General features: G+C 35.3%; 4 protein-coding genes across 9 annotated transcripts in view; 2 read left to right on the top strand and 2 right to left on the bottom strand.

Annotated features, from left to right (window-relative positions):
* Window positions 1–197: 197 nt before the first annotated feature.
* LOC117235216 (chromobox protein homolog 5-like) lies at window positions 198–2,422 on the bottom strand. The gene is made up of 4 exons (XM_033497049.1): window positions 1,938–2,422; window positions 1,050–1,326; window positions 634–967; window positions 198–559 (listed from the first exon to the last, which is right to left on the bottom strand). Exons 1-4 carry the CDS (start codon window positions 2,298–2,300, stop codon window positions 532–534), a joined length of 1,002 nt encoding a protein of 333 aa, XP_033352940.1. The 5' UTR covers window positions 2,301–2,422; the 3' UTR covers window positions 198–531.
* LOC117235215 (tektin-2) lies at window positions 1,616–5,506 on the top strand. 3 transcript variants are annotated; one of them, XM_033497046.1, is made up of 7 exons: window positions 1,616–1,685; window positions 3,678–3,840; window positions 3,936–4,196; window positions 4,264–4,434; window positions 4,495–4,717; window positions 4,788–5,011; window positions 5,101–5,506. In XM_033497046.1, the coding sequence occupies exons 1-7, from the start codon at window positions 1,631–1,633 to the stop codon at window positions 5,300–5,302; spliced, it is 1,299 nt and encodes a 432-aa protein (XP_033352937.1). In that variant the 5' UTR covers window positions 1,616–1,630; the 3' UTR covers window positions 5,303–5,506. The 3 variants fall into 3 exon arrangements, with proteins under 3 accessions (XP_033352937.1, XP_033352938.1, XP_033352939.1); XM_033497047.1 differs by lacking the exon at window positions 1,616–1,685 and adding an exon at window positions 3,229–3,445; XM_033497048.1 differs by lacking the exon at window positions 1,616–1,685 and adding an exon at window positions 3,230–3,445 and having other exon boundaries at window positions 3,617–3,840.
* On the bottom strand, window positions 5,346–8,107 carry LOC117235213 (U3 small nucleolar RNA-associated protein 6 homolog). The gene is made up of 9 exons (XM_033497039.1): window positions 7,838–8,107; window positions 7,636–7,762; window positions 7,397–7,537; window positions 7,131–7,321; window positions 6,828–7,052; window positions 6,412–6,760; window positions 6,081–6,251; window positions 5,833–6,007; window positions 5,346–5,770 (listed from the first exon to the last, which is right to left on the bottom strand). The coding sequence occupies exons 1-9, from the start codon at window positions 7,927–7,929 to the stop codon at window positions 5,430–5,432; spliced, it is 1,812 nt and encodes a 603-aa protein (XP_033352930.1). The 5' UTR covers window positions 7,930–8,107; the 3' UTR covers window positions 5,346–5,429.
* A 2,291-nt stretch (window positions 8,108–10,398) lies between these two features.
* LOC117235193 (3-phosphoinositide-dependent protein kinase 1) overlaps window positions 10,399–25,012 on the top strand; it is a 407,170-nt gene continuing 392,556 nt past the window's right edge. For 2 of the 4 annotated variants that reach the window (XM_033497005.1, XM_033497001.1), the window contains exon 1: window positions 10,406–10,587. In XM_033497005.1, coding sequence (XP_033352896.1) covers window positions 10,564–10,587 — 24 coding nt within the window. In that variant the 5' untranslated portion in view covers window positions 10,406–10,563. Of the gene's footprint in view, window positions 10,588–25,012 lie in introns of all 4 variants that reach the window. The other 2 variants (XM_033496999.1, XM_033497000.1) reach the window with 2 other exon arrangements.

Genomic DNA, 25,012 nt, shown 5'->3' with positions numbered 1-25,012 from the left:
CACCTCTTATATGTCATATATTCCATATATGCATACAACATGTAAGAGGTGCTTCCATTATTTTATTCAATACCTGTATAACCATCGATAATAACCCAATATCGACAGTACTCCGTGAGCCCTCTATCCAAGGCTGATAGAGCAATATATACTTTCGCGGACAGCATTGTACACTCCTAATGCATATCTAATGCATACATTAGTAGTTTTTAATCCTCTCAAAGCATAAAATAAACAAGATTGCAGAAAAACTGCCAAATATTAAATTGCGTTAGCACATGAGCGACGCACGTCGTTATTACAATTTATTGTATGTAAAATAAATGAAACAGACATAATAATACAACATAATAAATGAACGGACAATTTACTCTTATTTATTATCGCGAATCGAAAACTGAGAAAGCAAAAGATATATATTTTTTAATTATTCCTCATCATGTCATTATACTGTTAATTGTTATATTATCTTGATATTTCTTGAAAAAGCAAATCACATATATGTATGTAATCATGCTGTTCTGCAATCATTTATTCATCACACTCATGATAAGTAGCTCTGGAGAAGAAAGAATGTTATTAAGTTTAATATAGGAGAACTTTAAATACTTTTGAAATTATAAATGCAAAAACCTTTGTTTGTCCATATTTCGTCGAGATAGTCTTCTTCCAGGCTCATGTGTAGTCAGTGTATATCTTTTCGTATGAGGACGATTTGCTCTAAGTTCACGTGCTTCTGTAGTTTTGGCTTTTTCTACTTTTTGCATAAACTTAGTAATTAGTTCTGGACAATTTAAATTTTCTTCTGGTTCCCATGTATCATCTGCTGATGTAAATCCTTTCCAACGAATTAAAAATTCCCTTGTTTTATTCTTTTTAAAATGTACTTCTATAATCTTTTCCACCTCAAATTCTTTCTGATCATCTTTCCCACTTTTTTCTTCATCTGATGTTACTATTTGTTTACCTATATTTAATTAAGAAATTAAGTGTCTGCACAATATGAAATAATTTTTATAAATTTATGGGTAACATTTGCAAAATAATACCATTTTCTGTTTGTTTTTTAACATTATTTTTAAGCTTTTTAGATTTTTTGTCCACTTTTACAGCTTTAACTTTAGGTGACTTTGTAGAATTATCTAATTGCTTAGATTTAGGGTCTTCTTCATTTTCAGCATTTTCAGCTAAAAACTCTTCTATTAATTCTAAACAGTTTAGATCTTTTTCTTGTTCCCATGTATCAGAATCTGCATCATATCCCTTCCATCTGACTAAAAATTGACGCCGACCTTTGATTGTACGTTGACCCACAATTTTTTCTACCTAGGTAATTGAAATATTAACTATTATATTCAAACAATGCATTTACTACATATTGTATGCTAAATTAAATTTTATATAAAAACTCCTTTTTTACATATGCTTTTTCAACTGTTTAAATAAAAGATGAAATGCAGAAAAATTATATTATGAAAGAAAGAAGTAAGATAGTTTGGCAATATTAATTAAAAACTTTTCTAATACTCAATTTTATCATAAGAAGTACAAATATTATGATTTTATATATGACATTTTATTTCACATTTTTGACGTATTATGCGAAGTATGATAATAAATCAAGTTACCTATGACTAAACTGTATCATAAATGGCGTTGCACGATTACTAATGCGGCGATATATCGTGAGTACACGTAAAATATTAAGTAAATTTTAAAGTTTTGTAGAAACAATTTTCTTTACAAGATGGATTATTTAGCATTCATCTTCTATACTGAAGATCATTCTTGTTTTATTGTTTTTTATAGCAGAAATTTTGTCATTCAGTTGAATAGCTGCTAGTCAACATTGCATACCTAGGAGGCGCGTTCTTGTTGCCGTGTAAACATAGTTGTAACATGTACAATAAACACACTAAATATGATGTCTGACTTACCTCATACTCTTTTTCATTGTTTCCTTCCTGTTTTGTTAAGGAAGATCCCTCTTTTTTAAGTCTCTTACTAGGTCCAGCCTTCCCGACATTCTTATTTTCTTCTTCTGTATCTACAGCTTGAGTATCTTCTACTTCAGGCTTCACGGCAGAATCCTCAGTTGTTTCTTTTTGACTATGACGACTGCGAGATGAACGTTTTTTCGCTGTACTTCTGCGTGGCGATTCTGTATTCTTATTCTCCTTTCCCTTTTTCATTTCGTCGTTGTTGTCGGATATGCTTAAACGTCGGACGCCATTTTCCTCGATACTGCTATCACTAGTTTCAGATTTGCTACGCTTGGTTTTCATACTCAATCTACGCATACTATTTTCACAGTAGACAATAAAATTTTTATATTTTCGATAATGTTTGTTCAAAACTTATAAGTCGCGCATTATATGAATGCTCTTATCTATCAGAACCGGATGATTTTATACCGAGTTGCCGCAAACAACTCAGAAATAGTTTGGCGCGCTACACAGGAAGTTCTTAAGCACCATATTGAAGCAAAGATTTTGATTTAACGAATTGTACGAATATAACAACTATATGCATTTTTTAATTTATTTAAAGAAGTATCAATTAAGTTTTCATGCATATGAAGCTATCGAAGTTTGAATCTTCGAATAATCAAATCTTTTAATAAAAATACCATGTAATGGTAGAATATTATTTTAAAGAAGCAATCTCATTTTAACCCCTTGTAACTTTTATTGTATAGTTCATTAGCCCATTTTTTAAAACGACAAACCTCGTTTACCAGAAATAAGATTTTGTAACGGAAAGTCTTTAATTTAAGATATAGGTATCAGTTTATTATTTTTGTTTATTTTTCATAGTTTTAGCAGGTAAAAAATTATATTTAAATTTAAAATGCATTTTTATGATTTATAAATATGAATCGATTAATTGTGTTCTACTTATAATGTATTGTACTTTGTATACTTTCACATTTAATAAAAAGCAAGATGATTTTAAAAATTATTGGCCCTTTTCGCAAAAATAAAAGTTATTTATAAATGAGAATTCGAAAACATTATAGTAATACTTCGGATAGATAACGGATATTGAGAGATTTCTACTAGATTGACAAAAAGATGCAAACTACGCTTTTACAAAATTATCGTTTATACTTTTAATTATGAAATAGAAACATTGTACGTTCATTAAAAATTATAGTTTAATAATGTAGATCTATTCAACTTTTTATATACTGGATTAATTTTTCCCTATTTTCCCCAGTAACTATTTAAAAAATGATTTATAATTATAGAATAATTGCGTAGGATAAAATATTATTAAATCAATATTTTGTTACTTTGGTGACCAAACATCAGTTTCTTATTTCTGATAATATTAAGCTAATATTTTTTGTGTAACTTTGATATATAAACATTAACATTTCTGTTAATTGTTTAAATTATGGCTAAGTCTGTAACTACATATGAAAAACCTTTACCACACATAAGTAAGTGTAATTTAGAATTTTGTCATGTCACAAATATTGATATTTAATTTTGTTCACAATATGTTCTTCTTTATTTATATATTGCATTAAAATGTTATATTTTAGATAGGAATAAATATATATTACATATATATAATTATATATATATTGCATTAAAATGTTATATTTTAGGTAGGAATAAATTATAATTTTTAATTATTTATATGCATGACATACAATCTCTTTATAATAGATTTAGCAGATTGGTATGCTAAACAATGGAAACTCCAGGAAAATTCAGCTTTCAGAAGTGCAGAGGCATTTGAATTAAGAAATACAGGAAAAATTGTTCGCTCAGAGACAATGGTAAAAACAATATGGGATACATACATGAATAATACTCGCCTTGCAGATAGGTAATAATGACGAACAGTATAATGATGAAATGTAGATGAATAATTTAAATCACATCTAATAAAAATCTAAAATTTTATATCATATATATTTGTAGAGTAACAGAATTATCACGTTGGCGAGAGTTACTACAGAATTTGCTAGATAAATTAATTGCAGAGTTAAAGTTCTTACAAGATGAGAAAGTCGATACAGAGAAAGAATTAGAAACTTTAAATTATCCACTACAATTAACAGCAGAATGTATTTCCATGAGGGATTGCCGTAGAGGAACAGAACTTACTTATGATGAAGCTGATACAGAATTGAAAAAAGAACTTTGTGTCATTGAAAATATTAAGAAATCATTAACTGATAGGTATAACATGAATACAAAAAATCTGTGCATATTTAAATATATGTTTTTGATGATACATTTTGTGTAGGGTGCAAGCTGCGTGGGAAAAATTAAATCGTTTAGAAGAAGTTAGATTTCAAATCCAATTAGAAGTGGAAGATAAAGATGAAACTATTAAAATAGAGAAAGAAAATCTTAATTTAGATCGAACATGTGCAAATATTAGCTATAAACCAAATGCATTAAGAACTCCAAAAGGGTAAGAATAAATATCTGCATGCAATGTATGAAATAAATACATAAATCTATTTTATTGCAGTTCAATACCTTATGAAGCTTGGTTGGAACATTGCCGTTATATTAAAATGTTAGCTGATAATGAATTAAGCGATGTATATAATTTACGAGAAGCTATAAATATAATGCGTGAACGTGCCAGAAATGATATTAAAGCTCAGCAAGACGTAACAGATTTTAGTTTACGGAAAAGAATTTATCAGACACAGAAAGCTAGGAATGAATTAGAATGGCAAAAGCTTAAAGTAACAACATTTGAAAGTAAAATGATCATTAATATTTAATACATGTTAGCTTTAAACATAATATTTTCAGATCCAAAAGGAAATGGAAATTTTACAAAAAGAAATAGTTAGACTAGAAGACGCATTAATGCATAAAATTGATTCGATAAAATGTGCAGAGACAAGATTAGAAAATCGTACTTATCGTCCTGGTTTTGAACTCTGTCGTGATGAAGCTGAATTAGGTTTGAAAGACGAAATTTTACATTTGCGACAAACTGAAAAAGACTTAAAAAGTGTATTGGAAAATTCAAAGTATGTACAATAATGCATAATTTACATAATGATATATTCTATCATCGTGAAATGTAATTATTTTATTTAATGTATGTATTATTTTCTAGAGGGGCATATAATAATTTGGAAAGCTTACTTTTGGAAGTTGATAGAAATTTAGATGATAAACAACATTCTTTGGCAACAGATGTGATGTGTTTAGATATGAGGGCAACATTAAAAACAGGAGATAGAACACGATTGCCAAACGAAACAGATCGTAATATTGTTCTTACACGTATGGAAAAAGAGATACCGCTTGAATCATGAATGAATTGTAATATTTACACAAATCCATTAGAAAAAACATTCATTCAATATATAAAATGTCTATTTATTGTAGTACTTTTCAGTAGTAGTTTTCATTATACACAATAAACTTATTATTTGCATATGCTTATGTGCCAGTATTAATAATATCTGGTTTGGCTTTAATTAAACTGTATTCTGAAATAAACGAGTCTGTCAATTTTGGTTCTAAAGTTTTTACTGCTCTTCCATGTAATTCTCCAACTTTTTTGGGATCGCCATATTTCATTTCAAACGTAATATAATCTATCCAAATACTTATATCATTTTTGCCAAACTGTAAAGTTGACATTTCATTATACTTTCTTACATGTTTTAATGATATTTCAGGTTGCATAAGTTCTAACTCTATCATCTTTTTGTGTAATTCAAGAACGAGAGGAGGTTGTAAACAGAGATTATCATAAACTTTCCTTGCCGCTTGTATACCTAAAATAAACAACAGTCGTGACATACTACCAAATACAATTTTACAATTTACGACTACATACTTTTTGTCAAAACTAGCCATTCAATGTAAATAATCTTTATGTATTGAGCAATATTTGGATGTGCTTGTAAAGCTGTTTGGAAAACTTGTTCAGTTTTCTCAGGACACTTTGCTTGCACATGTAATATTTTCATCTTCCATAAAGGTAATGACTTTTCTGCAAGAATTTGTGTTGCCTAAAAAATGATCATGCTTATATGTATGTAATATCATTGATATAATTAAAAATAATTACTAGTATTTTTGTACCTTTAAAAATACAGCTTCAGCTTCTTTTTCCTCTCCTGAGGCAAACAAATATCGTAACCTAGCATGCCAAAGACTTATGCTACTTGGTATAGTTTCAGTCGCAATGCTCAGAATTTCTTCAAATTTTTTTTCTGTAGTTTTATCTTTTTTTTCAGCATTTAACATGTTGATCTACAGTGAAATTATTAATATTAAAGTCTTTAATTCCCTACTTTATACATGTAATGAATACTTATCAGGTACATGTTGATCTATAGTGAAATTATTAATATTAAAGTTTTTAATTCTTACTTTATGCATGTAATGAATACTTATCAGGTACATTACTAACCCAATGTAAATAATATTTTTCTTTTAACTTTTTTGCTTGATGTGCCTGAGATAATGCAGTTTTTAATAATTTTCTTTTAAAATTTGGTAAAGCTAAAGATCTGGCTTGTTGATTTATTTCTATTAAACAGTCTATATACAAAGACCACATTTCTTCAGTCTTAATTTTTTTGACTGCTGTTTGATAAACTTTATTACAAGATGTTATACGATCTCTTAATGAAGTTTGTTCTGAATTATCAACCTGCATCGCTGTATCACTAAAAGAAGGTTGAATAAGTCCTTCTAATTCTCGTCGTGCCATCGTATCCCACATCAGGGGTTCATGAGTATACTCTTCTATCATATTACTAAAAATAATTTAAATATTCAAACTAAAGATAATCAATAATTTTAACATATTTTTATTACTTTTACCTAACAATTTTATTTTGTAATTTTTCTGTGTTATTATGATCCTTTGTAATATTTAACAATTCTATTACGAATTTGATATCTCTAATGCGTTTTGATGCTTGTTGATATATGATATATGCCCTTTTTATTCCAATAGACATGTCATCATCAGTTTCTGTTGGTACTGCATTGTCACCATTATTTTCACTTTTCTGATCATTAGCTGATGCATCATCTAATTCTAATCTGTATCATATAATTAATGATTAAAAATATAAATGAAAACATTAATAATATATGAAAAATTTATAATATGTGACTTACTTGAAAGCATCAATAAATAATAACTGAGAAGTTGGATGTATATGTAAACCACGAAGAAGAAACTGACGAGCAGTGTCTTTATTTTTATTTTCTTCTAGTTCCCAAATTGCAGCAATATGCCAACATTTGGGTTTATCTTGATGAACTTGCAACATTTTACCTAACATATGACTAACATTGTTGTGAAAATGCTGTCACATTTTATATTAACATTTAAAAGATGAAAAGTTAATAGCTTTAATAAAAAATATAATTCAAATACTCACAACATGTTTACAAAATTTTATGTAAGCAATCCAAAAACGAATATCATCTTGAAATTTAAATATTGCTTCTTTATATAAATGATTAATTTTATTTGTAACAGCATAGTCAATATCTGACGTTTTTTGAATAATACCAAATTTCTGTTGAATAAAGTAATACACGCATATATGTATATAATTAATGTGCATTTATAGTTATTACTATATAATCAACTATTTATTAATAAGTAATAACATACACTTCTACGTTGTTTAATTAATTTAAGCAGGTCCGTTTCATACTGTATGTATTTCAAATAGTCTTCTTTAGTTTTTGTGTGGCGTTGAATTTTATATTCGTATTCTTTAAGTTTCTTTGCAATTCCTCTATATAATTTATAGCAACATAAATAGTTGGTTAAAGTAAAGAATGTGTTACAAAATATAACCTATTTCACTCACCGAATTTCGTTTTTGTCGAAAAGTTTAATGCTTTCCATGTGTTCTAATTGAGGAATCATATCCTCGCATCTTTTTTCTACAAATTCTGCCATTGTTACTTCTTTTTAATTGACGAAATATAATGTAATATAATAGGCAGATCCTTAGCACATGTACACTATTAACCACAATCCTCCAATGCGTACTAATAACTAAAACCACACCATCCAGCAATACGTATTCCACAGTGAACCACAGACAAGGATACAAAGTAGATATGACTTCTTATGATACTTTGTGTTTCGTGTCCTGAAATATCGAACGAAGTGGTCCGTCTTACGCCCTCTGCGGTTTACTCATGTTCTGAAATACCGACCTCGAAAAATCACAGAGTTTTTAACATTGTTGGAGATGTTATTAATCCAAGACATTAGTAACTACAGACATTATAAAATAAAATAGCGTAATTAAATTGATATTGTAATCGAATTAAAACAGTACTTTAAGCTTATACTAGAAAGTAAAATAGCGTTTTGTGTGTGCTACTATACTAGATTTATATATTTAATAATTAATCGTTAAACAATAGTATATGCTGAGAATTAAGTTAAGAAAACGTAGAGCTTGCTATAAGATATGGGTTGATGAGCTGTAAAAATTAAAAATTTTGTAAAAAAATTTCCAAAAATCTATAATTATTATAAATTGAAATATTATATGAATTCTTCTCCTTTTGAAATGGGCAATAGTCTGACTACTAGTCAACTGTTTGTCTATTATAGTATAGTTATTTTTCTCAAATCTTAGTTTTATGTTTTACTTTTAAGTTACTTATTTTCAGTTTTTAATTGCGTTGTTATTGTTATGTCTTACTTTTAAATCTTAATTTTAAGTTGTTTCGTTAGTTTTAAATACTACAGTCAAGTTTTAATTTTAAGTTGCATCGTTTGTTTTAATCCTTAATTTCAGTATATTTGTGAAGATGGACCGTTTGATCATTAATATATGTATCTATCCATAGAAGTAAAATTTTGGTGATCTTTTGCTCTTTTCGTCAGTTTTTTGCTTTTTCTATTGAGCGTAATTTGTCTGCTTGAGTTATCGATAAATTGTGTTGCGAGTTTCCAATTTTGAATCGGACTACCTATATTTGATAATATATAATTAATAATTGATTTGAAAATACAAACATGATAATAGAAAAAATTAAAGAATACACATTTTTATGTTTCAGATATATGAAACTAGAATTTTATTTGAAATTAATTAAAAGAATTATTTAAATATTGTTGTATATTCATTTATTATTTTAATAATGTGTAATGATTTTCGCAGTATTTCAGCGGGATAGAATTCTATACACTTTGTTGCGATTATAGGATATCCTGTTCTATATTTTATTTATAATTTCATGTAAGACATTTGTTTTAATTCAAACAAGTACTGTACTGAATCGATAACGTCGCATGCGACATGAAAATGGTTAGGTAACCCGTAAAACGTAGGACTCGAAAGAGCATTGAATATCGCGTTTATTCTTGAACCTTGTCTGTAATGTCACGTCTATTCCTGTATCTCGTCTGTGGTGTCATTCTCGACTGTGGTCATCCGTTACCGATTCAGTGTAAAATAAGATTACAGTATCATCACAATACAACAGTTCTGTACCGCGCTCTATACTTCGTCGGTGATTGTAATCTTATTCTTTGCTGAATCGGTAATTTTGGAAATAATAGTACAGATAAAGTATAGACATTGGTACCGTGGTACCACTTAAAGTGTCTCTAGTAATCCTGAGATGAGAGACAAGAAATGCATGGGGGTGTTAGGTCTATCCTATATCTTGCTGTGGTTTGGCGCGTTTTCTTCAGTCGTTCTGTAAACGTAATTTAAAATTACTGAATATATCTTGCTGAGATGTTTATTACATAGTAACAGGAGTTTTGACAAAGTGAATCAATTAGTTTTATTAAAGTTTGTGCATATAAATAGATATTTAAATACGTTAGTGGGTGTAATAATTTCTCGTCGTAATGAAATATATCAATGCACAAGTAGTAAGTTATCAAAAAATTCCGGTACGTGGTATGCAATTTATTATTGACGAAACATATTACTGCATATTAAAATACACATACGTCTACATTTATATACTTAACAATAAATATCTCAATTTTACAGTAAATGGTAAATATCTATAATAAGTGTCATACTTATAAGAAGTCCTCTCTCTTTTTCTCCCTCTAAATTTAAATTTTAATATTACATACTAAAATACATGTACACGTACGTTTATATTTATAAACTCAATAACATATATCTCAGTTTTTGTAAACGGTAAATGTCCATAATAAGTGTCATAGCTATAAGAATTTTCCTCTGCTTTTCTCTCTCTAAATTTAAAATAGCATATGCAATTATTGAAATATCTCATTTAACAGATCTTTAAAGTTACTTTTATCTATAATAAAAGGGAAAAAATGATACATACATATATACTTTATTTCAGGATTCAGTGCACTGCGATTACGCTACCCTTAATTATCGAAGAGTTTCGACATTGAATGTAAGATGGCGGCAGCTATGGCTGCGGCGCAAACGAGTCGGCGATCGACACGGTTGTGCCATCCATGATGGCTGAGACAGTTTCCGAGATTTCGAGCACGGTGTCGTGAGTACGTGTTCTCTTTATCGCACGTTTAATCGCTAGTGAGGCTCATCTGCAAGACAAAAGGATTCCGGAAAGAATGACAGACAGTCCAGCGGCACTCGTAAGTGTTGTCACTGTCTATTAAATTTTCTAGAGTGAAGTATTTGGGACCCTCGATGTCCGTTAGGTTACCCATCGAAGAACATGCGCACATCTAGGGCTTCGTTCGCGTTTATGCATCGGTGATCGAGCAATGATCGAATTCGTTGCTTGCTGCTATTTCACCTCTTTCTTAACTCGAACAGTAGGTAGGAGCATCTGAAAGAACTGATCACGATGGGGACGTGTAGTCGGTGCAGTACACGTCCGATATGTTGTAACGCGCAAACGCAGGACAGAGGTTCGTTGTCCGTTCTCGTTTGACGTCACCAGCTAATAGTGGTTGTCACCTGTTTCTGACGGCAGTGACGTCACCAGTAGTTGTGACGTAACCGTAAAAATCGATAGCGGCTTTGTTTACCCTAACGTATGATAAGATACGTTAGATAACTTACTCCAACGCATAAATAATACTTTGACGCCTATATTTATTCTAATTTTACTACTGCATCCACTGACATCGTTCCAATAGACGTTCGTGACGATACTACCACGTTTCACGATATTATGTTAGTCCTCCATATTGATTTCGCGCTTAGACACCTGCTGTAAATTGTGTTTATGAGGCACTTATTGTACCACAGTTATGAACATCTGTTATTATCATTGTTATCTACGTTTATTCATTTGTTTCAGTTTTCTATTTCTAACAAATTTACGTATATATTATTAAATTATTTTCTGAATAATTTTCTCAAATTATCTAATTGTACCGCTGCCAAGTTTCTCGAGGTACTTTATGATTACGTAATACTTCAAGACTAAACTAAAGAAATTGCGAAATGAAAACGAAAGACAAATATCTCGAATTACAGTCCAGTGAATCAAACCCCATTCGTATTTATGACGCTCATGTATATGATAAGAACGTAGTACATTCTTAAAAGCAATTTCAGTTGCATTTAATAGAATTTGCGTTTGAAAAGACGACCTAGGATGACCATGATCTAACATCTTGTTACAGGGAAACGATTATTCCCTCTGAAATCCGTTTACGTCAGTGTCTCCAAGTCTATCTAAACGTAGTTGCTGATTTTCGAGTAATGGCCATAGCGCTCGATGCCGGTCGACACGAGGAAACAAACGAATAAACAAGTCACGCAAAGTGGCATTTTAGAGGCAGCCCTTTCCCTTGTCATTTGTTCCAAGTCCGCACGAAATTGGGCTAGCCGCACTTCGCCTCCATATTTGTTTTTCAATCAATGCTTCAAATCGAGAAATGTTTCGATGCGAATTTCCAAGATTCTCCCCTTCGTTTGACATCTTTAAATCGTTAAATCAGCGTTATAAAAAGCAAAATAAATTTTATTCTCGCTATAAGACCCTTTCCAATGTAATTGGTCGAATCAAAGAAAATGAAGAAATTTATCACCGATGAAAAGGAAAGGAGACAAATTCAGTCGTCTTAGAATAAACATTTGAGAAAACTATTATAATCTGATAATCATTAACGTTCGTCCAATTTAACGCTTAATTTGCATCGTATATATCTATTTGAAATATTTAGAATATTGGTAGTGAACGTATTCATCATTTTCAATAAATATTTCAATTAGAATATCAATTACAGTTATTGCCTTTTCATTGGAAAACTTTTTATATAAATGGTATACATTTCTAAAAGGTTTATTCACAGCGTGCGGTGGTGTAGTTAGAAATAAAAGCGGAAATGGGTTTGGTAAGACCGACAGCGATGTTACCAGGTTAGAATGCTTTTATCGTCGAATTAAATGGCCAGGAAAAGCCGGAAGTGCAAACACCGTTTCAGCGGAGTATTTAATTTTGTATACAGTTCGCGCTATTTATTCTACTCCATCGCGCGCATCAGGCTAGCTCGAAAAGTATAGAAACACATATTCCACTGGCACTAGAGTCTAGATCGTGGCTTTAATTTTGAATGTTTCGTCTTTCTCCTCCCCTGTTATCCATCAGCGCGATAAGCTTTCAAACTATGCGTTGGCTAGCCAGTTCCAAAGTATAGCAAGCATACGTAATATCTTTCTCGATTGTTTATAATCGAATAGTTCGCGATCGAAGTAACTTATTCATTCCGAATCCATTTTTGACACGTGGCTTATGATTAGACTGCAGACTTTTATGTAAATTCATAGTTTTATAAATATATTTAAAGATGCAGAAGTTGGATATTTAAAAAAAAAATTGAGTCTTTTCATATAAATCCGAGCCGATGCAGTTGCTCGCGTAGAACATATTAACAAATTCTTTTGACAAAGTTAACAAACTGTTAAAAAATACACGGGGCAGAATTGACGCGTGTAGTTTTCTTGACACGATTTCGTAATGGTAACGAGGAACAAAACGTGGACCACGAAGGCAAGACGAAATCGATGTAATTATTAGTTTATTTGTTTACGGTGTTTGCCTTAGCAGAAACAGCCAATGTGATCTAATATCTGTTTTATCCCTGCACGAGGAGAAGCCGTTTCAATCCCGTGGCGAGATAGGATCATGTAGCGGCGTGCGTCGCATTGAATGGCTGCAATTGTGCAGCTGCAGTTCAGTAACGATTATTGGTGTAGGTACATGTATACCAATAATGTTAACGAGACACCTCGTATATCGTCGTTCACCCGCGTTCACTCGTCCCACGACATTCGTGATTTCCCTCTATTACGATTGTTCCACGACCTCCCTTCAGTTTCCTTTTTTTTTTCCCTCGTTTTACTCCTCTTTACAGACTGCTATTAGTTAGGTATTATAAATATGTGCGTTTCTCCATGTAATTCTCTAATGTCCTCGGAGATATATTTAATTGAACGATGGACAGCTTAAATGGATTATAATAAGGTGTTATTAGAGTAGAATAAGATTTTCCTTTTTGTCGCCACTTTTCTTGAAAGACTGACGTTAATCTCCCATTTTCTCGAACTCTTCTAGTAATAATGTTCAGACTCTAGATACTAAGATACTACTATTAGATACTAAGTATGTACAGTGGCATAGTATGTAACTATTTCGGAAACAGAATACACTGGCTTAAACGTCATGGGCGTTCCCTACCTACGCAGTTCTAATTCTTCGAACTTTTATAAATATTCGCACGAACCGAATATTCTGAGAACGTGAAATAAATTTTTCTGAGAATCCAGCAACACGTTCGTTCCGAGATGAGAAGAGACTCGAGACTGAATACAGATTTCTTTCTCGAAGCGGCAGAGAAATTTTTCAGGGAGTAGCTAACCATATTGACCCCCGTGGTTATTGGTTCGTCCGAAGGGGTTTTTAGCAGCAAGTAGGGGGTTTGTCGAGCAAGGAGCAACGCGTTTCATCATCGATGGTGGCTGAGCAGCGTGTTTTGGCAAAATTACGGGCGACTTCCCATTGTTTGGACACCAGAAATTTATGATTACGAGCTACGCTCGCAGCCATATTCCGATTCACATGCCGAGATATTGATCTTAATTTGAATCTACTGGGCGGCGCCTTAATTCAGATCAATTGGCCCACTAATTAATTTGTGAGTAACGACCAATCGCTTGCCATAGGAATAATTAGGAACCACCATTATCGGACTGCTATCAGCCTGGAAAAAAATTAAGCAACTTTTTATAGACCTCACGCGCGGGATGATGCTTCCTAAACTGAATGTAATCAGGAGGACGATGAAGGGATTAGTTATGAAAATATACAGTTGTCGTAGTGAGATACAGTCTTAGAAATGATGTACCGATGAATTAAGTTGCGATAGATGTATGGTATAGAATGACGCATAGAAATAGAAATCGCAGTAAACAACGTTGATAAGGAATATGTAGGAATTCGTTATCCAATTGCGTTCTTTTTGCTTTGAAAAATTGTCAAACTGTAAGGAAAGTATGAAAATTTATACTTTGTAAAAGTAGTTTCATTGATTTGATCAGAATTAGAAAAATATGGTTGGAATAATTGAGAACGCAATTGGCTGACAAAAGGGTGAAGGGTCGAAATCCTTTGTTTAAAATAAAAGCGTCGCGTGCTTTCGAGGAAGAAACGATAATGTAAACGATCGTAAATCTATCAAAGTATCAGGAAAATTCTTGATGCAATTGGTTATGCTATGCGTTGCGCGGAGGATCCTTAGCAACGCTATTTCTTTTTTAACAGATCCCGAAATATATGGAACTGCCGAATCATGTTACGAATATCGAGTTTCTAGCAAGTTACAATTATTTATGATGTTATAATTTTTGGACAGGCGTGGGATTTGAATCTATCGCCGTGTAAATATTATAGGCTGCAAAGTTCGAACGGTCTCTCTCGGTTAGCAACTGACCAAGAAATTGTGTTTTCCTTCGAGAACTTATTTATCGGTTCTCCGATTGTCCGATGAGTAAAGACAGCTGCGTGAAATTTGTTGTCCCGGTCCATTGAATTACGGGTCGGTTGCATTTTTAAAAGTATTTCCATCTTGCGCCCACGCAGGAACCATGGAAAGATCGGTAGCAAAAAATAATTCAACTGCAGAATTTTTCTCCTCGTTTTCTGTCCGAGGATTTCGATGACCGAGTCGTAGATATATTTGCAAAGTATTCGTGTCCTTTCTTTATTTATAAAATATTTTTATCCGCTCGATATTGTAGCTTTTTTAACTGAGTGGGTGCAGAAATTTCCTCGTCACGATCTAAAATATTCTTAAGCGACGAGTATATCGTGTGTATTTATCAAAGATCAGGCTAAAGAAACATCCTGCGTTTGTTTTATTAATGTCGTTGACAGACACTTATTAGCGACGAATAATTCCGCAATGATATCATTACTTACGAAATGTCGCTACTTCTGCTAATGTTCATTTCGAAATTTTATATCGGTACTACGAAATTTTTAATGTCTTTGGCTGCAGATCAATAAAATTTCTTTCGAATCTCTATAGTTGCAGTACGTTTTTTGTTACAAGCTTACGAATTCCTTAATTTTCCTATAAAATCACATGTATACTCACGCTAATCCAAACAAGAATTTATCAACAAAATTTCCAATTAAACTCAATCCCATCAAGGTTAAAATTCTCAGTTCATCATCGGATACTCACTCACTCCTTCGATCACTCGTTTCCCTTTCATGGTCCAATGCCCAATGTACCAAGAAACTAATGCTAATCTCAGAGAAAAACCATCTACCAACACGCTAAATCCTCCTTCATCTTAAAATTCTCGACTCATTGTTAAATCGTAATCCACCTCTTCGATTATCCGCTTCGTCATCTTTCTTAACAAGATTCTCGATCACGATAGAATCTCGTAGATACGTGCACTTACGTTTCGAATCGCTCCTCCTATGTATATGATCCTGTACACGATTTTCGCAACGATTTGTATTATTTAATTTAAGCGAAGCCGCGTTACAATTTCATTTGCATAACCGGTCGCATTATCCGTATGGACGTGGCTCGTATTTTCGCGCGCTCTACGTTAGATAACGGTCGTGACAAAACGATACCGTGCGCAATTAAAGGAACTTCCGAGAAACCAGCGCATAGATCGTTCGGTTTGCCACGGTGTCCACTCGAGGGTAACGAAAAGAAGCAGCGTCTTTTACGCTGGTAGATTCTCTTACTATCTGAAGCATCGTTTCGTGGCTGAATTAGAAACTGCACTTAGTTTTCCTTCGGTGAAAGATACCGGGTGGTTCCGCGTCGTCGTCGAGAGACAAATTGCACGACTGGATTAGACGAATGTCCCTGAGCGATCGCGGCCAAGACTTCCGTTCGAAGAACCTGTTTCGAACCAGTTTCGATCTCGCGGTTTTACTGTATTTTTCAGCCGAGTTCGCGTCTTCGGGTTCCTCTACTTGCCGCCAGGTGGCAGCACAATGACCGAATTTTCTTGTTTCGTGACAATAAACAAATAACACGATACTTTCGTCTGTTATTTATTTTTGAAATTATTATCATAGCGTTTATTTTCTCTTATGTTTCATCGTAAAAATTTCAATTCATGTATATTGCCAAATATACCGAAATAACCAATTATGAGATTTGTTTTCGAAACTTTTCGATTTATAAGCTTAAATATTGTACGAAAATTCTTAACTGTGATTGTCCGAAACTCGCTACGTGTTGACCAATGGGCTTTAAAAACGGATCGAAGCTTCGAGTTGTCACGATCGATTATGTATAATACGATAAAATAATCATTCTTCATTCGTGCTTCTTTCTTCGTTAATCTGGGATTTAGTAACAAGGAATTTGTAGAGTCACGTATCGCGTATTCGTAGAGGCGATAGCAAGTATCGGAAAATTTAATTTCATTAACGGAGGTTTTACGCCGAAAGATAGAGCTATTTTAACCGGTTGACAAAAGGCCAATTTCATCGATGTTCCGCAATCGTAAAATCGATATTATCCGCTATTTAGCCGTGACGTTTCGATTAAACTCTCCTATCTAGTGTACAAATATTTTCCTCATTTAGCGTGCTGGTCTGTAACCAGTGTCTGCTGGATAATATTTACATCGGCGCGGCACAAAGTCCAATGAAATCATTACCCGAGACGTCTGTCTCTCTATTTGTCCGTGGCCGACTTTTCGTTCGCTATTTCGCTGAATAATACCGCGTTTACTCTCCTACGTGCTCACGTTTGCCATATAATAAAAATGAGATCCGTCTTGATTTATAGCTTTGATCAGTGTATCTTCAACACAATCATGATACAAAAAATTGACGTTCAATTGCGCGAATCTTATATATAGCGTGTAGTTCTTAGTTTGGTATCGGTTACTCTTGATTTCAAGGAATGTACCTGATTTTACGATTAAAATTAGTCGAAGTTAGCTACTGGAAGCAAGATATTTTGATTTCAGGGAATACACCTGATTTTACGATTAAAATTAGTCGAAGTTAGCTACTGGAAGCAAGATATTTTGATTTCAGGGAATACACCTGATTTTACGATTAAAATTAGTCGAAGTCAGCTACTGGGAGCAAGATATCTTTCTTAAAGTGTTATTTATTATTTTTATTCAGCGTAAAAAAATACAAGTACGATTATTTATCAATGAGACGAACTGCATTAAAAGTGCAATACAAATGTGTTAATCGGTGGCGCGTGTTGAAGGCACGAAGGGAAGGTAAAGGTAAAGGTTAACGAGTTGGCGAGTTGCGTGCGGCACGTGTGATCCTTGGGGATCATCGTTTGACCGCGAATTCAACCGATATAAATGCGTGTGACAAGCGTGATCCTCTTCTTACCGCGCGTTATTACGTACACTAGTCGGTATTTCGTAAGTATCATCGTGCTTGGAATAGCAGAGTCAGTGAGGAAACGCCAGCTTCCAGCGTGACATCATTTCGATAGACAGAGCTGCTTTCCTCATGATTGCTGTCGTTAAAATCGATAGTTCGAAATTATACGAATCCTCGTACGATAAACCGTTATATCCACTATTGACGAAAGGTGGAAAAGAGAAGGAGGCCAATGTATGAATAAATTTACAAACATTCGTAACCATTTTCTTTTCGAAACAAAAGTCTCGGCTTGCAAAAGTTTTACCGTAAAGTATATTTGAATCGACGATTGATCGTATCGTAAAAATGTAGGGATGTCGGGAGATTCGTATCGAGATTGAAATTCAAAGGTTCAGATACAGGTCGGTTTTCAAATTTCAAACGGAAGGTTGGAAATTAAAGATTTCAAATTTTAAGTGCGTTTCGTTATAATTATTAGAGAAAAATAGGGTTTTATCATTAAAAAATAGGCTCGTAGGGTTTCTAGGCGATACTGCTAATTCAACAACAAAGATTTCTTAACGATTCGCACAGTACAAGCGAGTACGTCGTTAAGTACTTCCAATTAAGTATCCTCGAGTTCGGTCCTTCAAGTCTCATTTTTCCTGGAATTATTCACTCGGTTCTCTGCGTAATACTCGTTCGTAACAATCGAGCGCAAAACAGTGGAGACTGTTCAGAAGAAATTGATTCCTTCTAGGACGATAAACACGATCGATCGGCGGCGGGGGGAGGGGGTGAAGCGGGCGTATTAATTAAATGGTGGATTAAACAAAACGTGAAACGGAATGTGGACAAACGGAATGGAATACAAAAAGAGTGAAAGGGAGAGGAAGAAGAGAGAGAGAGAGAGAGCGCTCGACAAGACCCCGCGGTACGGTTCAAATAAAATACAGCAAAAACGTCGCGTGAATCACGTGGAAATATGCGTACACAGTATGCCGTGTCGTTATATCGTTTTTGCCGGATGGCGCATTGTGTAGTACTTTGTAGTCACGTTGCATGTTTCCCAAACGTCACAATAGCCGTACGCTTGCGTTCGCATGCTACTCGTTGCTATGTATTTCGAACAGTTCCTAAATACGCGTCAATCCTTGGCTCGTGACAAAATATCGTTGGGTTTACACTTGTTTATTCTCCGAATATACGATACGCGAGCAAACAAATGTTACTCGTCGAATCGAGCTAAATTTATTAAAATTTTTCTAACGGAGGACAAAAAATCGTTCAATTTCGTAGACAAGAGGTTTCGTAAAGAGATGTCTTTCAACGTATTTAGCAAGAACAACAGACAGATGTAAGTCGTGTTGAAATCAACTTGATCGATTGAGTTTTCTGAAAATTTCTTGATTTTCGTATCGGTATTTAATTTTTTCAGAAATCGAACCACTAATCTCGATAAAGTTGATCACTTTGTTCTCTAATGTGGTTTGCGTGTCTCGGTACATGACTGTTGCTAACGTGGTAAAACACGATTATTACAAGAATTACTAATATACAAATATCGAGTGATAACTTTTAAGCTTTTTTCGGCTCCGTGTAGACGAGCGACTTTTTTTACACTGCGTTCTCGCTTCGTCGTTTTTAATTGTGAAAACAACAAAGGAAAACGCGTGACGCAGCAAGAACGCAGCACCGTAAAGTCGCTCGACTGCATTGGCTCGCCACTGTATATGATCGGAATAAAATTCTTCGATAGCCAAACCAAACAGAACAAAACGCTGTTCGCAATCTGGGTGGCTCCAAGTCGACTGTCTCTATTTCGACCTTTGATCCGAAATCTTGGTCAATAACAACTTGAACCGGTTGTGAAGGAAAGATTCGCACGTGGGTTGTTGTGTTAATCGAAGAAATTCATTGAGAGAAAGTTTAAGGACTACGCGTTACGTGCACGCATGGCGTAAGCGTGGAATTTCGAAAATGTTGCATGCTGTTTTAATGCAAACGCGTTCGCCGCGGGACAGTTTTTGTGACACGGTGTGTCATGCAGCGACGTACAACTGTTCTTTAGACACCATGCTGATATGTAACAGTATTACATGCAACACATGGGGCATGACTAAAGAGGTTGAACCGCAGCGTTGGAAACCAGCGTTTCCATCAGCTTATGCATGCCACACGGTACCGTTCCTTCTGTTTCGTGTTAATAATTGATTTTACCGCTGTTTCTGTAATAAATACTCCGTTTTCTTCTTTGCAAGGCATGTACATTCAGTGACACGACAACTTAAACGTAGGGACAAGAGATGAAATCTTCGATTTCACTGACTCCGAATGCCTTGGAATTACTCGATACGTTGGATATTTGCAACAAGAATATTACCGTATCAAGCTTATACTGTTTTTCGTATCCTTGACACACTCCTTAATTTTGTCTTCTCTTGATCCCAAGAAAGGAGCACTAGACTCGTGGTCGATTAATTAATTCTCTACTGGTATCATTAGATTATAGGTAGTACTCGATATTAGGAGTTGCGGTTACCGTAATTACATAACTCTAAGGCGTTTGGTTTCATTCTGAATTCTATGTTTCACACGATAAAGACCATCGTTTATTACGTAAATAATTTAGCCATAATCCAAGCTAAACATCGAAAGCAAAGTTGATCAATTCGCCTTCTGAGAGGCTCTTAGTATGCTCCATAATAGTTCGGATATCGAAGGCTCAGCTACGATTTCGTACATCTGAGCATTGGCTTGTTCGTATTCTGTACCTTCATTCGTCCAGTATCTTTCATATCATGATCTATCGAAATACGTTACAACCTTTTGGATCTCACGATTGTAATACAAAAATCAAGAACGATTACCACCACGTGCTGAAGCTTAAATGCAACTTTGCAGGCATCGTTTCCCGTTTCATGAACGGTTGACGGCAATGGCGTTCTCGTTAAGGATGAGAGAATGTCCAGGATGGTGTAAGAAACCGGGCCAGATGGAATCACGGCGAGAGAGGCACGCAGCGTGTCCTGGTTTCGCGTGTGCCGCGCCTCGATGACGTGTCCACGCGCTGACTCGTCTCCTTGTTTTTGTTTTCCGCCGGCCGTCGCGCGGCTCAGCGCCGCGGCACGCTTTATGCAACGCCTCCGCAGCCCGCGATGAAGCTCTCGTTGCTTGCGCAACATACGCCGATCGCGACCCGCATGATTCACGCGCAAACGACGCGACGCGGCGCGCTGCCCTCTTCTTGCTTCACGCTCTTCCTCGCTTTGCCCTGTAAACCGATCCAGTTTGTTTACCACGCGTGTACTTGGTTTCGAGCAGCCCGGAAGCTCCAGCATTCGGAAGTTTAAAGTAAATAGCAATGGGTGGCGGTGGCGCTACTACTCTTGCAATGGGACTTTTAACGCGAAATGAGAAAATTGCAAGATCGTGACAATTTCTTTGAGCTTGGAACTTTCGTTCCTTTTTGGAGCAAAAATTTTATTATACACGGTGTCTTGTCAACTTTGTTCGCTCGAAGTATCTTTGTTATCTTAAATAATAAACGAAATTGTTACGTTCGTAGGAGTTGCATGGTTGAGAAACAAAGGATTACATATTATAACAAAGGATGGTAATGACACCTTTATAGGTAAGATTTGATGTTATGTAGAATTTAGGATAAACGTAGTTTAGCTATTCAATTAGTCCTACGATTGCCTTCGAAAGATATTAATTGATACGAGATAATTGCCATTTTGATATAAACAGTTCTTTTGGAGATCCCTGAGTTTAGAGATCTTAACGCGTATGATTGTTTCTTTTGGTGTTGATATTTCATAGAACGGTCATCCGTTATGCTATCGTCTGAGATAATCTTCAGAAACAGCGGAAGAAACGATGTTCGGGCTTCCTGGTGCGTAGGTGCAGCAACCTCCGCGTCGCACGCAAACTTAATCTTGTGTGACTGATGAGAAATGTACTTACGCGGCGAGGTTTTAGCTGATGATGTTAGAGCTTTGTTCGTGTAATGGAATTGCTATTTGTACAGTTTATTGGTGTACCTTTCCAAAATGAATATTCTACGTGGCGGCGGATGCGGCGCATGGAATTTCTACCGGTCAACCGTGGAAAGTAACCCCTGTTTATTAAATAGACACTTTGTTAAAGCTTGCGCGAAAGAGTTTACGACTCAATATAAATTTATAATCTGCTGGAACTGCGCTCGTAAACGAGAGTCACGTTTCCTTGTCCGCGTGTGTACAGCAACAGTCTGTAAAATTGTTTAGCCAGAATATACCGAAAAGATTGCTACAGTATCCGTACGGAAACTTATGGGATCTTTCTTGCTTCGTAACGCGTTTCATCTCTCCGATCGTAAAGAAAATACAAATTTTAAAAGGCAGAAACGCAAGAAACGAAGCTTTTAATATAATTCCACTGATCCAACATTTGAGAAATAACAAGATTTTTGTTGAATGTTAAAGTTTCCGTATCAGAGCTGGTTTGAAATTTCATGGTAAGCGCAAGATGGATGAGAAAGGATTCTTTAATTTCGAAGGTACACGCTTTATCAAGCCAGCACGTATCAAGTGTGTTTCTGAATCCAGCGAGGGTAGTCAGCCCCGACCTCTTTACAAGATCAGATTATATTACTTATGGCTGTAGAACCTCACGGTCTTGTAAATTTAATCAACGATGCACTTCCGTGAGTTCGCCTCGTGTCGGGATCGATTGCTGCTGCTCAGGAATTTCGCGAAATATCGGATGATATGTCTTGTTCCTTTCCAGGGAGGAAAGCGGCCAGCTTCTTCCTTTTTCTTTTCCTTTATTTTTCTTTTATTTTTCCGTAATAAGATCCGGTCGTTTTACTTTCTCTAGTAACACGAGTCGACGATCTGACTCGAGGATTCGTTCGTGTAATTTTTATCGATCCGTGTCCGTGTCGACGGTCGAATGGTTTATTCATTAAAATCACGTCCTGTCTTAAAAGAACCCTTCGAATCGCGAAGACATTAAAGGCAGTAACGGTGAATGATCATACGGAAAAGGTACTATCGCCACGAATGACTCATAGAGAGACAGACACCAACTCTTCAGCAGAAATCTCTCTCTGTCGCCTCTACGATTCCACGTACTGCATCTGCATGTTAAGTTAGATTGGCTTCGAGAGAACTGAACCGTAAGCCACTGGAATATACGTTGTCTTCTCCCTCGCATCTTGGTCTCTTCTCTTTCGTGATACACACAGAGTGCACAAACACGGCCGCGGTACAGCGCACGCACACGGCTAGACTCGTGTGCCGACACGCGAGCGCGTGTGCACCCATGGTATTTGCATATTTCAAATTATTTCGAGGAAGATGCTAAGTGGAGCGTCGCTTCTGTGCAATGGACCGATCTTCCCTTCATCTTCGTCGCTTCTTTTCTTCGTTCTCCATCCACCACACCTCCTTCTCCACATTGCTCGTTCTTTCGGCGTCGTTTTGCTCGTCCCTTTTTATAAGTACATGAGTGCACACCGATGTCGCGGAATCGATCCCTCGATTTCTCCGACTGTGTCCTCCCTGTGTTCTCCCTGTCTCGAAAGAATTAACCAGAGAGTTTCACCTTGGCAAACAGAAGCGATAGGGAAACGTCCATGCGCTGTTCCTTTTAAGCCCTTTCCTTTGAGCCGACGATGATACCCGGATTCTTTAATATCCGATTACCGTCGAATATCCGGATATTTGTTGGCGAGTGTAACGCGGCTGTCGCGCACGGAAATGTAAATATCGCTACGAGCTAAACGTTGTCGGTGAATGACGCTGTTTGCAAAATATCGGTTTCATTCAGTCGATTACTCTGTCCAAATCTATTGAAATATTATTAGGATTGTTTTTTTAGGAGAATTTTACAACGCAGGAATATTCTTTTTGCGTGTTATACTACGATGATAATGGATGCAAATTCTGACGAATGCTTCTGGCAAAAATCGAACCTATTGTAGGAAACCTCTAAAAAACTTTAACCGCGATAACTTGGCTCGTGCAAGTCTAGCGGATATATCCAAGTTTACATAGTCGTTTCTCGTTCTTTTACTATATAATTTGTCGTAAGGTTGTTTATTGGCCGCTTCGTTACGATCACTTTACGGGATAAGTAATATCGTAAACGTTCTTTTAGCGTTCGTATCTGGTACTCGGCGCCGATGAATCGGCTGGGATACGTTTGCCCATTTACGCCGCTATTCGTACATTCTTTCGTTGCTATTACGACTCTCTCGAGATTACATTAGCCATGATACCAGAAAGATAGCGACATTTGTTCGAAAGTGTCTATTTTTCGTTGCGACGATTCGGTTGCTCCTGCTTGCTTTAAATCTCTACACCCACAACTTCGTCGGTGCTCATTCGAACGAAGAGAAAAATCTTTTTTCGAATTTTTTGCTTGCCTAGTGCACCTCTCTTTCGTCTGGTCCGCCACTTTTGGCGAAAAGGTAAATAAAGACTCGACGACAACCTGGAGAAACGTTGCTCCGGCGTGTTTGCGAATTTGCACGACCGTTGACTGAAATCGTAACGACGGACGAAGCTACACAGGTTCACAAAAGTATTCAAACACTTGTAGGTACCTTTTATGAATGTATTATGTGTGTTATACGAAACGTTTTGAAATTTTATTATCACTGTTACGAGACTCGACTGTAATGATTATATTGGTAAAATTTGAAATAAAATTCAAAATATTTCTAATTCGCAAAAATTGTCTATAATATTTGTCAAGTGTATTTGTGCAGACAATTTTCTACGATTGACACGGTTCCTTGTATGTTTCATCGGTGTTCTATAATAATCGATGATGAAAGCTAATGGAAATGGCTTTGCGACAGAAATCATCAAGAATCACCGTCGAGCTTTTCTTACGGCAGAAAAAGAGGAAAGGAATTTACGAGGATACAAGATCGTTGATGATAGATTTATGCATTCCTGTTAGACGGTTGTTTTAAGCGATGATTCACAACCGCCACGGTTTGCCACGATTTGCACTTAGATGACTCGTGTCATTTTCAATCTCTATTATACTCTATCTTTCCGTGTCATCGCGGCTCGCTGTGTAACTGTTATTAACTTAACTCATAAAATGGAAATTGCATCGGACCGTTCTGTGTCCGTTGTGTATGGCACCGTGGTAACCGATACTTAAATCTAGCTTCGATCCAGTTTATCGACAAGCCTAAGTAGAAATCGTTAAAGTCGTCAGAA

Source organism: Bombus vosnesenskii, unplaced genomic scaffold (assembly GCF_011952255.1).
Source record: "Bombus vosnesenskii isolate JDL3184/JDL3185 unplaced genomic scaffold, Bvos_JDL3184-5_v1.1 scf7180000013314, whole genome shotgun sequence".
NCBI classification, from domain to species: Eukaryota; Metazoa; Arthropoda; class Insecta; order Hymenoptera; family Apidae; genus Bombus; species Bombus vosnesenskii.
Note: the sequence above shows the minus strand (reverse complement) of the source record. Positions and strands in the feature narration are given on the sequence as shown.

Excerpts from the sequence above, each read along its gene's own strand:
- LOC117235215 (XM_033497046.1), top strand. The coding sequence starts at position 1,631 with ATGACTAAACTGTATCATAAATGGCGTTGCACGATTACTAATGCGGCG. Across the intron at positions 4,197-4,263 it reads AAGAAATCATTAACTGATAG|GGTGCAAGCTGCGTGGGAAA; the intron begins GTATAACATGAA and ends CATTTTGTGTAG. Across the intron at positions 4,718-4,787 it reads TAGAATGGCAAAAGCTTAAA|ATCCAAAAGGAAATGGAAAT; the intron begins GTAACAACATTT and ends TAATATTTTCAG.
- LOC117235216 (XM_033497049.1), bottom strand. The coding sequence starts at position 2,300 with ATGCGTAGATTGAGTATGAAAACCAAGCGTAGCAAATCTGAAACTAGT. Across the intron at positions 968-1,049 it reads TAAAAAACAAACAGAAAATG|GTAAACAAATAGTAACATCA; the intron begins GTATTATTTTGC and ends AATTAAATATAG. Across the intron at positions 560-633 it reads CGAAATATGGACAAACAAAG|AGCTACTTATCATGAGTGTG; the intron begins GTTTTTGCATTT and ends TTTCTTCTCCAG.
- LOC117235213 (XM_033497039.1), bottom strand. The coding sequence starts at position 7,929 with ATGGCAGAATTTGTAGAAAAAAGATGCGAGGATATGATTCCTCAATTA. Across the intron at positions 7,538-7,635 it reads TAATTAAACAACGTAGAAGT|AAATTTGGTATTATTCAAAA; the intron begins GTATGTTATTAC and ends TTTATTCAACAG. Across the intron at positions 6,252-6,411 it reads AAAAATATTATTTACATTGG|ATCAACATGTTAAATGCTGA; the intron begins GTTAGTAATGTA and ends ATTTCACTGTAG.